Genomic DNA, 16,355 nt, shown 5'->3' with positions numbered 1-16,355 from the left:
GGGAAAATTGGCGGTTTAATATTATGACGTTTTATGTATGCATATTATAATATTATGCTGTACGGCGAGTAAAACGCACTGGGAAATAAATGACGGTTATAATATTATTTGCACGTCGCCGCATTATAATGTAGGCCCTACTATATGCGCATCGCGATCGCCGCCCGATAGTACATCGTGCGCGTACACTGCGTAGAGAGACATGTGGTCGAAATATTACCGACCGTTTAATCCGTTGTAATACACGGACTGTGACAGCCGTTTTTTGTTTTTGGGCGCTTCGGGCTACATCGTCACAGCGCGCGCCGCTCAGTCGGTCGAGTCAAATGTAATTCGACCATATGCGCTTCTGCGCCACCAACGAACCGATAACGGCGACTGACCGATGGCGGGTATATAATAAGATCTTGCAGTTGTACGCGTATAAGCGCGTCTATGCAGCACGTCGGCGGCATTCGTGTCCAACTAAGTTAGCGAACGATATTTTACGTAATATTTTCGATATTTTTTTTATAAACGCGACGTCAAATACAATATTATAACGACGGTGGTGCACACGTCGAGTTTATTGAAATTCAATGCAAACATCGTAGGTATAACCGTCATAAATCTGTAATGGAGGTTTTGTTTATTTAACGTACGGGCAGTTTACCTGCATATGTATGCTACGGAGGTATACGCGCACTCGTTCGTGCGTGATGAATAATATATATCGGGTAAAATAGTAGGTATATTATATTATAAAAAAATGCGAGCGGCTAAACATATGCGAAACATGCACGAGGCACGGCGTACGATTGCGGCATTTCGAATGTGCACAAAGATCGCTAAACGAGTAACGACTATTATATTATTATATTATGTACACGGCACTCTCTATCGATAATTCGCGCCGACTCCGGAGGAGAGACATTATACGCACCGTCGAGGGACATCATCACACGCGGATTCCGGTTTTTGTAACCGTGCAGCAGCAGTACAATATATTATATGTATATATATATATATATATATACTATTATATTATATTATGCGTAATATGTTCATGTAGGTAGAATAATCATGCGGGCGCGTATTTTGCATATCGTACCGAGCTCTATGGGATTTACGGTGTTCGCCCGTGTGGGGTGATTTAATGTTCTCGTACGTAAATATATATACTGTAAATGTGTGTGTGTGTGTGTGTGTAACAAATTGGCGTCGTACACGTTCGTCGCTCGTACGTCGTCGTATATTGCGTTCGTACTAGGTATACGTTTATTGCACGGCACCTATGGGTATGCGCAGGTGATTTCGTATTCAGAGGGCGTCCGGTTGTCGTCGAGACTGGGCAGTGCCATCAGTGACGTCTGGTCGCGGCGTGTGTGTATGTATAATATGTTTATGTGACTATGTGTGAGTGTTTGGATTAAGGATGTGTATATTATTATATATACATTATACTTGCATATATATATATTTGTTGAAAGACTACGCGTTGGAATTGATTATCGGGAACGCTAACTCTTGTCGGCGGACACTTCTTTCACCCTGTCGCATCGTTAATTTATTAGAAGTTACGACCTGACGTATGACGTCGTCGATCTGTAACTAATATCATCTATATTAGGTATATATTGCCAAACGAGGGTTGTCTGATGATATAGTGTAAAACTTTTATGTATATAAACACTATAAAATACATATACTATAATATAATATAATCTCTTGTGCACAGCACGAGTGTCAATTCAAAATATGTATATACAATATAATACATATTAAATATAGATACATCGTATCATTCGTATCATACATGGAAATCGACAGGTGGCTATATATTATTCTGTTTATACACTATAAATATTGTATCATATATATATATATATAAATCGATGAACCTATATGTATATTATTATTGACCGATCATTATTGTTATTGGAATGTTTCTCGTTTTACATGGCGCGGCGCCCTGTATACATGTATATTATACATTATTATACATTTTACTTGTATTAACCCGTGCTTCGTAGTCGTTGTCGTAGTGTCATAAAATAATAACAGGTGGTGCACGGGCGAGGTGCGATGAAAAAAAAACTATACCCAGATGGATTGTGTTTTGATATCATGCCGACTGCCGACGACGATGAGTGTGCGTTTAAGTCTCCGGCCGTTGTCGAAACGAGTTCAAAACCAAGCACAATAATTTTTCTACGCTACGATTTGGATGTGCGTGCGCCTCGCCCTGGCTCGCGCGCGGAATGAGGAGGAAGAGGGAGATGAAAATATAAAAATTATAAATATATATAATATCGTATGTTGTTGTTAAAATATTAGGCTCGGCATCATTAGGCTGTTTCATTCGGCCGTCGGACGTCGTCTCTATTCTATCGTATTTCTCTTCACGGTCGGTGAAACAATCCATTAACGCGCGAGCCACCGCTCGGTAATCCGACCCGCAGGCCTAGGTTTGACGACAAAACGAGAATGGGAAAGAGGAATAAATAATATATTAGTTACCTACGAGACCGCCCGAAGGCTAATGGACAAAACAGTCAGCCAGTGTGCTTTCAGTGTGGATTTTGTGTTTAACGACACAACGGAAACGAATTCGTTTTCGTCTTGTCGGTAGTATACCGTGCTATTGCTACCTATCAGCTACCAAGTATCATACTATACATCATTCTTCATTTGTACCCACACGATGGTGTATATATAATATATATATATTACCTATGTATACCTTATGCCGTCGAGGCTTATTATGTATTTTTCTATTATCGCGTACCTGTATTTCTCGCGCTGCAAATCTCATGAATATCATACGACTTTTGCCATCTGTGATCTGCATATTAAACGTATACAATGTATCATATACATTTTAGGACGTACATAGTTTACACCTATATACTTAATCGTTTCGAAATCCCACTTTAACCCGGAACGACGAAGAATGATTTAGGTTCTTTACATTTACCATGCTATATACCTAATATGTGTGGGTATGCAGACGTAGAACGTGAAGTATTAAAAAACCTCGGTCGCCGGGTATAATATACCGCGCGTGAGGGTTGTGTGTGTGTGTGCGTGCGTGTGTGTGTGTTCCGCAAACCCTCACGAACCCATACAAAACGATGCGTCGCGATTATAATAATAATAAAAATAATAATAAGACAGAAAGAGAGGGAACGAGCGAGCGAGCAAGAGAGAGAGAGAATGCGCGAGTCGCCCGCAGGTGATCCACCGCGTGTATATAATACTATTATACACATATAGGAGGTAGACGCGGTAAGGTTCTCTGCGGCGGCCGTGGAACCGGTCGACCGAATCCGAATATTATGGTCGGAGATACGATCTGGTTTTTTGTTCTAAACAATATTTCCAGTGGTCTTCGCCTCGCCCTGCGTCGCCGCGTATAATATTTTATTTATCTCGGCATCTCGTGACCGCTCCTTGTCCACAACGCTGGCGCGCGCGCGCGCTCACTCGCACACGCACACGCGCACGCACACGAGCGAGTGCGTATCAGAACGTGCTCCGGGCGGCCGATATAATATACGTGTGTGTAATGTACACATACACAAACTCACACATACAAACATACAAACAGACACATACTCACACACCCGCACGCCATTGGGTATTATATTGTATCTCCACCACACGCGTGGTTGATGTACCGCGTATACGGTATCACATGAATTATAATATTATAGTATATCGTATTATTATCCGCTATCGTTGTTCCTGTCGTAAACACAATAATACCGATATTATATGATTTGTGTCGTTATGCGCCGTGCGGTACGCGTTCAGCGTTTACCGAAAGTGTGAACTTTGAGAACGATCTTCTCTCATATATTACGTTATACGATATTCGTGAACGATGTACTCGTCGGGTAGCATTTTTGAACCTATTTTGCGTGTTGAGAACGAAGGACTTATTCCAACGTTCGATTTAATGAAAAACACATTTGCCCACGTCATTTGGTGACCGTGAGAGAAATCCGTCTTTCGGGTGGACGGTATATAGATCACTTACAAGCGAATTTATATGGTATCGTAAACATGAAACGAGATATAGTCATAATACCGTAGTGGGTACGCGCGGTATAATGATGGCCGGTGCTTTCGGGAAAACGGAACGCACCGGAAAATTAACTGTGATATTATAATAATATATCTATCATATTATATTAAGATGTTATTTGTATCGACGCAACCCGGCTAAACGTGTGTTTTTTCGTCTATTTTTGCAGCTGTACTGGACTGTTTGTCGGACCTTACTGTCAATGGAAAAACCCCTGCCACACGGGTCCCGTGCCCCGATGCCAAAACGCCGGAACATGCGCTGTCACGCAAGTGTCGCCACATTCTCCGCCCGGATTCTCGTGCCAGTGTCCGCTGGGATTCACCGCGTCCCTGTGCGAGATACCCATATCGAACGCGTGCGACTCGAAGCCGTGCCAAAACGGTGGCACGTGTTGGCTGCACAACATCAAGGAACATCGGTGCAACTGCGCTCCTGGGTTTACAGGTATGCATATTGCGATATTGTATCGTCGATTTAACACTGTATTTTAAATAATAGTTAAAACTTATAGTCCTAACTATATGGCTTAAGTAAAAATTACCACATTGCGACGAGAAGTATATTATACCATCATATTATACATACGCTCCCGCCCGATCGTCGATCTGGACCACGCACGGGCGCGAATAGGGGTGGACCCGAGACTCGGGTCCGCCCCGAAATACCGTTATATCCCATTATTATGTTACACGTCATCGTCATCCGATTTTTATAATAATATAGATCTCAAGTCGATTTTTATAGAGGTCCCCGTTGATGTTTTATCGGTTATCCGCGGGATATGTTGTAGGCATTGAGAGGTATTAATGTATTATACTATTATAGTATTATAGGAAACGAAGACCGCCGATCAGGGTATAGAAGATGATCGTTTTGTAGACTCGGAGAAAAAAACAATAAAAAAAAAAAAAAAATAATAGCGAGCATCTGTGTACGCACAGAAAAAAAAGCATTCCGTGAACACGGCTTTTTTCCTCCCGATAAAACTCGCACCGTACAACGTAGCGACGGCAGTTTCTCTCTTTTTATCTATCTATCTATATATTATAAAATATATATCGTGTGCAACGTTTTATTGCGTGGCGGCGACGAGCTAACAAATTGTACGTGTACATACAACGTCGTTACGCCTCCGTCGTCGTCACCGCGGCCGCCGTGTTATACCGTCGGTCATTCTTCTCTGTTATTTCTATTATTTTTTTTCCAACAAGACCGCGCGCGCACATGACGATTCTACTTCTACTTGCTATTATTTTTATGTGTTTAACCGTCATCCCGGGAGTTCCAGCGTAATCGATTTTCACGATCGTGTGTTGCGTGCCCGCGGCGTGTATCTGTACTCGTCGCGAAAACACTTTTTATTTACGTTGTTCCGCTCTCTGCGCGGGTCAACCCTTACCGGAGTGGGGAGGTTTGACCGCGTTTATTTTACGCAAACGAGGATATTAGTCAACGGGCGTTCGCCGTATGTGTGCGTTTGCGGTTATGTAACGTGTCTGATGCTGACCCTACGACACGGGTATACCTATCTACATAATATTATGGGCGTAATATGTTAATGAGCGATGACCGTCCGCGTTTGCCCGGCGCATCCTCTTTTCTCGTCTGAGATTTGTTTACAGTTTGACGATGTGTTACAACAAAGCCTGCCGACTTTCTCTACGACACAAAATATAAAACTATAGTCCAATTTTGTATAAAGTGCGTTATGAAAACTTAGTCCAAGTCATTAATCTGGCACTTCATAACCGGATAGATATTAAGTATAACATAATATATAAAACGAGTACATCACACAGCGACTTGTTTTAATGGCTCTCGATTATACAATGTCACCGAGGACATGTAAATAATAAATATAAGTTAATGAATATCGATGTTCTCGGATATAATACAAAAACATTGTCGTATAAAGTTGCAAATTTTATTCTACTACACACTTCCTGTTTTTTTTAAAAATTTATTTAGTCTATGATTTATTGGAAATTCGTAATTAATATTTTGAGTTTTTTTTATAGCAAACAACTTATACAGTTACCCATAAAAATGAATCATACAGCCTATAGGTACCTAATTAATTAATTAAAAATTTGAAATTCCGTATTAACTGAATTTTTTACCATCATAATAATATTATGTATATTATACTGATCACTGACCAGTTTCGTCTAACTGGTTGGGCTTACGTTTTGAATAACTGAATTTAACACACCAAACTATATCGTGTAAAATGTCTACAACTGTAAGTTATAACCTTTTGAATTATATTCGATTAACGTTTTGATTGGTTTTCTCTGTCTTAGGACCAAATTGTGAGTTGGAAGACCATTGCGCTTCGGGACCGTGCAAGAACGGAGCTGAATGCGCTTCTAAAGACGATTCTTACGAATGCACGTGCGCCCCAGGGTTCACGGGCACAACGTGCTCTGAAGACATTGAGGAATGTTCAACAACCGAACCCTGCGTACACGGACAATGCGTCAACACACATGGATCGTATGCGTAAGTATATTATAATAATTATGTATTATATTGTTCTCGAAAACTAGTTATTATTTATACTCATGGTCTTGTTGCTGTGACACCAAATACACCATATGGGCTATACGATTAACTAACATTTTTGAAAATAAAATATTAGGCATAGTAAGCATTAGACATATAGTAGGTATACCTATGCAACGTGCATATACAATATATATATATATATATATAATATAATAAATACTGTCACGGTAGTTTATGTATATTACATTCATTTGTTATTATTGAAACGACGATGAGATAGACGATAACCTCCGTCGACGGTATATTTCGGTGGATTACGTTAATTAGAGTCGAAAACTCCTCGCGAATAAAAAAAAAAACCGGATTATAAGCATTCTTAATATTATAATATGTGTATTCGAGTAGGAACATACAAATCAAAAATGATGAAAAACATGTAGATGAAAACACTGGTGTGTATCTATATACGCATGCATATGCATGTGTTTTTATGTGCGTGTGTATGTGTGAGTGCGCGCGTATATAAAAAAATTCAATGCACGCAAACCGACGGTCCATAATTTTTAAGTCGTCCGCGGACGTGTAATTATTTCTTTTCCGTAGGCGTTCTTGACCATATAACTTGCATAATGATCCACGCGAGCGAGTTTTTATTTTTTTTTTCCCCGTTTCTCTAAAAACAATATGTATATACATACATAACGTTATTATATACATCATACCTCGTGCACGAAGAAAAACATCATATTTTACCACGTTTAAAGTAGCATACACAACAGCTTCACTGACGTGCGTACGCGAATCGCCCGCAGGAAATCCGAGTATTTTAACGCTCCGGCCAATAATAATAAAATATAATAAAAACGATAGAGCACGCGATCTTGTCTAGACTTCGGTCATCTAATCTTTTACACGCACGCGTTCCGGTTCACTGATCACACATACACACATGCACACATACACAATACACATATATAATTATGAATGTATGTAGTTCTTGCAAAATTTCCATGTCGTCGGTACTGACGTTTTTGGCGTGTTTATGTGCTTTGCTTGGGTTTCATCGAATTAGGTCATAGGTGAACGTCTGTACCGTTTTTGAAAAATATAACAAAATACTTAGAAAAAAATGCATATAATAATAGGACATTGTCGTGGGACAATTAACAGTGTATACTATATAGTGTAATATTATGTCTGTGATTGTGTGTTGTTTTTATTTTAAATTTTTGTTTACTTTGTTTGTCATACCAAAAGATAAGAAATAGCCGCCCACGCTAAATTCGTACACAATACTGTAAAACTGTTGTTTGTGTGCAAAAGCGAGCGATAATTTTTTTAGTTTTTTTATACTATTTCGTTTTTTGGTTCACACGATTTTTTAGCTAGGAACAACCATTCAGTGCGACTATACACAATTGGCCCATTGTCTCGGGTCCATGTTGTTCTATCATATAATACGAAAAAAACATAGTTAACCAACAATAAACACTCGCCTCTCCGTAAAAAAGAAGAAAAAAATGTATTATAAATACTGAATTTTGCGAAGGCGTTAAAAGTATTTACGTAGTAATATTTATACTCTATTATTACTATTAATTGCTCTTAATATTTTTGTTGGGAAAAACTATGCATGTAATTACATAATAACTACATTCCGTCAAGAATTCCTAATTTTATGGTCTATTGTTACCTTAATAAATTACAATATAACAAATTATAATGTAAATTAAAGTATCTGATTTAAATTTGACTAAAAATAATAAGTAGGTAGGCACTCAAGTTTGGTATTTAAAATGAAATATTTCATCGTATCATTAATAATGATGCTTTATTATATAGGTTGTAAACATTTTATATAGCAATTAAAGTATTATTCATTTCAATCCGATAGTGAAAAAGTCTGTATAATATGCTTTTTACTCAAACGATTGTATAAATATATAGTATATGTTTAATTTAAACACACATGGTTTAAGTCTTGAGCTCATAACTGACGAGTTATAAAGTGATAAATCGGAATAAAGTCTGTGTAAAATGAATTATTGTTTTTGATGTATAATGTATGTATTAAACACAACTTTAACTTGTATTTCTGGTTTTAGGTGTATTTGCGAACCAGGTTACACGGGCAAGAACTGCGAGATGGTATACGTCCCGTGCGACCCGTCGCCATGTATGAACAGCGGAAGGTGTATGCAGATCGACGATCTCAATTATGAGTGCAAGTGCAAGTCTGGTACGATCATTTATCCTAATAATATATAATACATAATATAAATGTGTGTGTCTTCGACCGAAATACGTAATATTAACTATGTTCTGATCATGTGAAAACGACCCGGTTTTAGGTATCTCTGTTTATAAATGATATTTACTATGGTTTAGTCAACGGGGGTTCTTCTGTTACTTGTGTTGAGGTACACATATGCACGCACAATGACCCCTAAATATCCCAGGGAATATAATACGAGACAAACATGTCTTGGACACGTCCAGTGGACAATATAAATAATAGTATTGTACAGACATCATCAGTGTACCGATCGACGTCAAATTATTTATCTGTTTATAATGAATGAATGATATAGCTACACGATGGGTGGGTGAGTAACAAAACGAAAAAAGGAAGGAAAAAATTCACAATATTGATTATCGTCTATATTGACGTGTTATTTAACCATTACGCTATTTGATGATTTATCGTTTTATCGAGGTCCACGTATCCGCACAAATGTACCTTACGAATTTCGCACGATGAGACTAAAAAAAAAAAAATGAGATTGATAATATATTATTACTTTATTATCCAAATAGTTTCCGGCTTTAGCGGTTGCATTTAATTTTTAATCGCCAATAATGTGGATATTTGTCGGAAGTTGTGTGTGGTTACGTTATCTTGCCGGCAAACGGTTTCGTGGGAAAATACTGGCTATCAGACGACTGTCCATGGGAATTAATAGCTGACGACATTTTTGAGAGGTCATTAGAATTGATTTTATTATTAAATTTTTTTTTAACCCACACTATATACCAATATCTAGAACACGCGATATTTACATTAAAATAAATGTTAAAAATATTCGCACTTTTTCCGTGTTACCGGTTTTGTCACAATATACATTTGACAACCACCTCAGAGGCGATTAATTTGGTGGGAGATAGGTATAGTGAATTCGTTGACCCCGAATTTTATCATTCTTATTATATCCTTCGACGGTATTTCAATTGACGTGTGGCTCGAATGTCAAAACCAAATGACTTGAGAACGAAAAATCGACCGCGTGGGTGTTTTACAAAACAAATAGACAACAAAATTCGGTGATAAACGTAAACCGCGAGAAGAATATGAACGAAAATAGAAGTAAAATGTAATTCATTTTCTTCATTCAGTGGCTACAAAGAAATAGTTCGTCGCGTCGTCGGCACTTATATTATAATATTACATCGTACCCGTAAAACTATATACATCCCGGGTTAACTCGCGTTACGTCAGTTACAGTGCCATCGGCCATTAGTTTTGTGGACTGTCGGACGAGATTAATGATATATACTCGAGTTGTAAAAATAGTGGAGCGCGACCCGTCCGTCCGCGCAAAGTCAGCAGTGTTTGTTCAACTGCTAGCTCGCGCGATGTCGATCGAAATTTAATAATAATATGTATATTTTTCCATTACGATCGATCACATACACACACACACACATCACATAAACAAGTGCATTACGAGATCTCTCGTGCCCTGTCAATCTAGCGACGACTGAGCGTTTTGACGGTTCGGGCGGTCTCGTATCTTTCAGCAACGCGTCTCGCCTGTGTAACGCGCTGCAGCATCTCACGAAACCGCTCGCATAATGTAATATCGTCTCACATCTGTCGACGACGTTATTAAGCCATTCGTATACGTACCGCCTCGCCACCGCCCCTTTTGTCCGCCGTGTCAGAGTCCGCTAACGGATCGCTTTAGCCGCGGTATATACCTACGCCTTATATATACTTTACCTTACGAACACGCGCCCGAGCCCTCGCCCATACATATTATGCTGCACATTATAATATTATATCCGATTCGACTCGCCCGCCGATCTGTCGAGTTTTTATCGCGGTAATCGTGACCGGAGAATAATAATAATATATATCTGCGTACATATATATACCTACCTACGTTTGTATCTATTTTTTTTTAAATGCTTTCCGTCCGACACCCGTCTAACGGACCGACTCGACGCCGCACGCATTTTTTTTTCGTCCAATTCCACTGCGCCACAGTAGTCGCTATAATAATAATATTCTATTCGTATATATATATGCTGTACGCACAGCCACTTCACGCATAATATATGTATAATATTATTATCAATTGGTGTGTGGTGTATCGACGGGCTCGAGCGAACGAGATTTGCTCGTGTGAAAAAAAAATAACGAAACGAAATCCGTCGGACGCGTTTCCACCAGGTATAATGACGTTCGACGGCCGAAAATAAAATACCGATTTTATGCAGATCAGTCGTTCTATCCTTCGCTCCACATTAAATATATATATTATACACCTAAAACATATTTAATATAAAATGATAATATTTTACACTCGTCGGACACGCACACCGGTTTCGCCCACCTACGCGCCGACTCGACGACACAGAGCAATGTTTGCGTGTCGACGTGCTGACCATATAGTTGTCGATCGATTTGATAATAATTATTACACGCATAATGAATTACATATACCGCACCTCTTCATATTATTTAGCGATCCATTACGCTCCGTCGTCGTGTTCATATCTATTATATGCTGTAATGTCTGTCGTCGGCTTTGCTGTACATATAGATAAGGATTTTGAAAAGTCACTTGGCCCGAGTTTAGATGTTTCTCATGATATGTTCGGGGTATAGGGAGGGGTGAATTGACAGATGGACGAATTTTTAGGGGTTGGTATATAAACAATGAATGCCATTATTCGTGTACCGAGATTCTCTAAATCAATTTACTGATTAATCGAAATATCGGGCGTTTGTTTAATATGTTTTTTTTTCGTTTTCCACAGGTTTTCGGGGCAAAAATTGCGAGGAAAACATTGACGATTGTATACCGCACGCCTGCCTGAATGGTGGCTCGTGCGTGGATGGCGTGAACAGTTACACGTGCTCGTGTCCGGCCCAATGGACGGGTGAGTCGTGCGAGATGGACGTGGACGAGTGCGCCATGCGGCCCAGCGTCTGCCACAACGGCGCGACATGTACCAATTCGCTGGGATCGTACAATTGTATTTGTGTAAACGGCTGGACCGGACAAGACTGTTCGGTAAACATTGACGATTGCGCCGGAGCTGCCTGTTTCAACGGCGCCACTTGTATCGACCGAGTTGGCAGCTTCCATTGCCAGTGCACGTACGGCAAGACCGGTGAGTTATACGATCATTTTGTAGATCACGGGTATCCGTTGTATTTATTATAGACTGCATAGTGTTATACAAGTAACGGTGTATAGTAATCTGTCTGTCATCTATGCATAATTTTGCGCAATGACTTATCACAAAATTTTTGCGTTTTTCGCAGGTCTCCTGTGCCACCTTGACGACGCGTGCACGTCTAACCCGTGTCACACCGATGCCATATGCGACACAAGTCCGATCAATGGTTCGTACACTTGTTCGTGTGCTTCCGGCTACAAAGGAATCGATTGTTCCGAAGACATCAACGAATGTGAACAAGGTATGATAAATAATAATAATAATAATAAAACCACGTACATATAATATAATAATATAATATAATACGAATCCTCCGCTGAAATCACAAATTCCCACACTATCGCATTTCTACAACATAAAACCACACATACCGCCGTCTCTGTTGAGGGAGGATGGAGGCGAAAAGAACAGCTACCTCTTCTTCTACTTCTTGTACTATTCTTGTAATCCACACCATCGACACAGGGTTCTTTTGCTCTCTTTCTCTCATTATGTCTTCGTTTCTCTTTCGACCCCCCCCCCCGTCCTGTCGCCCGGTCGTGCTCTCTCTCTTATTTACTCCCCATTATCCAAGCCGCCGAACAATAGCCTACCGGCTTCCTGTTCCCATGGCGTGCGTGTTATATTTGATTGTGGGGGATAAGGGGAAAGATTATCTTGGATAAGAGACCGGTAATTAAAATGGTTACGTACAGCTATCGCGTAACGCCAGCGGTTTCCAGCTTTATAGTTGACACCGTTGACACTATGTACAGCGTTCGTATCTCCGAGTGCGGTGTACGGCCGTATAGTAAACCAGACACGTGTACATGTGTGTCCGTGTGTATGCATATAGGTACCTGTATGGAAGATGGCAAACATGGTTTTAACCGGTCAGACCGATAATATTGGTGACCGTGTGGACATTGTTGCGATCTTTATCTCTACATATACGAGTATTAAAGTCCGCACTTGCTCGTGTACACGATTCGTGTTTTCCACGACGTTTCAGGGCCATTCTAACGTCCGGAAACAGAAAGATTGAGTGTGTGTGAACCTGTATTGGGCTGGAGGAGATGAGAGGACTGTCGGCGATTGACCGTACGGTCAGCGGCCATGCCCATCGGTAACCGAGAGTTAAAAAGGAAGAACGAAAGATTAAGAAAGAGAGTGGTATGAATATGGTGTACGTTCTGTGGATAGATTACACTTCATGAAACATTGTAATTAAGACGTAGTCATCTTTTTAAATTGTCAAGTGAACAAACAGCGGCGCACACGCCTCTGTTAACGAGTCAATTAAAAATTGTAATAGATTTTCGGCCGCCGCCGCCGGTGAGTTGGTGAGCGATTTTTCATCACTGTCTTGTTATATAACTCCTCTCTTCTACGACTGTGGCGATGGCGACGGATCGTTTTCACTCGTCACACTATTGTATTTTGTACACCTCACTGAGTTGTTAATAAAATATAAAATATAAATTATTTTTATTTTTTTCTCTACACAGGATCGCCATGCGAACACGATGGAGTTTGCGTCAACACTCCCGGATCGTTCGCCTGCAATTGCCCACAAGGTTTTACAGGGCCGCGGTGCGAGACCAATGTGAATGAGTGCGACTCGCATCCCTGCAAAAATGAAGGATCCTGCCTTGACGACCCTGGAACTTTCCGATGCGTGTGCATGCCAGGTAAACTTTTGTTATAATACATTTCTAGCGTGATATATCATTGTGTTATCAATTTATTCTTTCCATTTCATTTGTCTTAATTTTATTTTTCCTGTTACACATACTGCAGGTTAAAGATTCCTATTAAAAAATACGTCTTTTATAATATAGTTATCGTCTTTTTAATTTGTATTATAGATAAAAACTAATCTACGTAAACGGATAATCTTAACAAATATTGTATAATAATCATATTGTAATATACCGTACGCTATACTATAATTTACTTACGAATCAAAAAACTTACCTCCGTGCTCGAATACTATAGTAACGTGATGGATGATTATACGAATATTTATATATAATAATATTTTTTTTACATCTGATGAGGTGACAATTTTTATCTTTGAACTATCTTGGTGATAATCTATGCAAACGTGATTTCGCGGAATTCTTTATTTATTTTTTTATTATTATTTATACGTCAGTGCGTAATAAAAACTGTTAACAAAAAATATAATAAAAATGATTCACGTTCCTGATTTACATAATATCATGGTTCAAAAATTATATATATAATTTATTTATATTTTGCGCAATGGTTTCAAAATCAATTGGTATAGGTAGATTTAACAACAATACAGCGTGGGAACAATAGCTGGTTATTAAGTATATAATATATTTTAAATGCAATAGTTAATTTAGGAATTTGATAATTTACGGTTATTAGAAAATATAACATGTCTGTCGTATTACGCGTGTACTTATCTATATAGTAATTGCAGTTGCGTTGTGTATAGAGGTCGTTGTATTATGTCGGAATTATAGACAGACGTCATGTGCTCGCTTAAAAATAATTAGACGTTATACATATGCGTCGAAAACAATTTTTAATCCGCTGTCCGAGGAATATTATTATATTGTACATAATTATTCAACTGTAGGTGTATCAGAGTCGTTGAAATTTCATCTAAGTTGTAGGAACTTTTACTACGTTTTATAGAGAATGAGAGATATTGTGATGGGACAATGAGGAAGAAGATAATTTAGGTATTTGCTTAAAAAAAAAAAAAAGATTTGGGGGTGACGGATTGACTAGTGCAAGAGAAGTCGATGGACGACCCGCGGTTGTATGCGTTCTTCAACGTCATCGTCGCTTGTCATTTTTGCTTTTAACAACGGAGCAAACCGTCATCGGTAAGATAGTGGCAAAAACTCAAGTCTTTCGCGTGGCTATTCCAGAGGATATTATTTCCCGTTTCGGTTGAGCAGCGACGTCCGTCACACGGGTCGTGCCCGACTGCTTTTGTGCTCGCGTTTGTCGGCGGCAGCGAGCAAACTAACCGGTACTCACAAAAGCTCCGTTGACGGCTCTCTCTTTATCTTTCAGATCTCGCGTGATCTTGTATATACATGCTCTGCAGATCTGACCGGCCAGATAAACACATCCGAACGGTCGTTCGCCCCACCGCAGCCGTCGCCCCGTAATACGGCTGTTTCATATTTTTTAAGCACACGCCCGACTGTGAGGAAATATACGTCGATAGTATCACGACCATTTATTTTTACTTGTCTACCGTAAAGTTCTGTAGAGGTGATGGTCTGTTTGTGCTGTCGAGGTGTACCTATATGTTTAGTCAAACAGATTTAGTGGCGTTCGCGACGACAAGTACTACAATCGATTATTATTACTATTATTTCGAAAAAAAAACGGGCACATTAAAACACATATTATAAGCGGCGGCGGCACAGCAACACGGAATCGACGGCGGTCGTTGTCATCGGGTGTATTTGTTTCAAGATTTACGGTCCATTGTATATTGTGCGCGCGTATAAGCGCGTTTCAAATCGAACAGGCGGCGGCGTGCTGATAAGAGGTCGGTGGAAACTCGAGGCGGACGTCGTCTTCTCTCTTATAATATACATGGGTTCCCCAGCGGCGACCCAGTCGTCGTACGAAGATTGCGATCGCTAATGGATAGTAAAGTTCTCCTTTATTGGCGTAATACCGGGTGCCTCATTAACCGGACAATAATATTATTATAAATGGTCCCGCTCCCTTATATCATCATTCTTTTTCTCTCTATCTCTTCTTTCTCTGGCCGTGAAGAATATCATATAGGGACTTATCTTCTCGAAGTTGCACCCGACGGGAGGAGACTTCCACTAACTACGAGCAGACGCTATCCTCCGCAAAATCCGTCGACTAAAAGAAATGAAAAAACCACACGCTTGCCCGGAATGTACCGCATACAAATATTTATCTCTACAATACTTGTGGCGGTTCGAAACCCGCGAGTGTGTGTATATACACATGCATACACAATGCACCATTGTTCCGGGATCGCCGTTCGTTACGTATATTTTATATTACTACGTAGTTATTTTATTATTATTATTATCATCGTTTTATTATTATTATTATTATTTTTTTTACCTTCTCTTCTTCTACGTTTCCTCTCCGCCTAGCCAGCGCCGTGTTTCGCGTTGACCCTAATCTATTATCGCTTTGTTGTTGTCCGTATAATATAATATAAGTACAAAACCATCACGCCCACGCCACGGAATCGCGTTGTTATTTCGTTGTGTTGCGGGCGCTTGCAGGCGCGAGCGCTGCGCGACCGCCGCTAACGAACGCGCTTGTTACCGTTTATTGA

General features: G+C 39.7%; 1 protein-coding gene across 2 annotated transcripts in view; it reads left to right on the top strand.

The window, feature by feature from the left end:
- Positions 1-16,355, top strand: part of LOC113548322 (neurogenic locus Notch protein) — a 48,735-nt gene that overhangs the window by 19,921 nt on the left and 12,459 nt on the right. For both annotated transcript variants that reach the window (XM_026949139.1, XM_026949140.1), the window contains exons 3-8: positions 4,239-4,516; positions 6,376-6,574; positions 8,686-8,819; positions 11,624-11,980; positions 12,135-12,290; positions 13,537-13,719. In XM_026949139.1, the coding sequence (XP_026804940.1) occupies positions 4,239-4,516; positions 6,376-6,574; positions 8,686-8,819; positions 11,624-11,980; positions 12,135-12,290; positions 13,537-13,719 (1,307 nt within the window). The remainder of the gene's footprint in view (positions 1-4,238; positions 4,517-6,375; positions 6,575-8,685; positions 8,820-11,623; positions 11,981-12,134; positions 12,291-13,536; positions 13,720-16,355) is intronic.

The sequence above is a fragment of the Rhopalosiphum maidis genome, chromosome 1 (genome assembly GCF_003676215.2).
Source record: "Rhopalosiphum maidis isolate BTI-1 chromosome 1, ASM367621v3, whole genome shotgun sequence".
Taxonomy (NCBI): domain Eukaryota; kingdom Metazoa; phylum Arthropoda; class Insecta; order Hemiptera; family Aphididae; genus Rhopalosiphum; species Rhopalosiphum maidis.
Note: the sequence above shows the minus strand (reverse complement) of the source record. Positions and strands in the feature narration are given on the sequence as shown.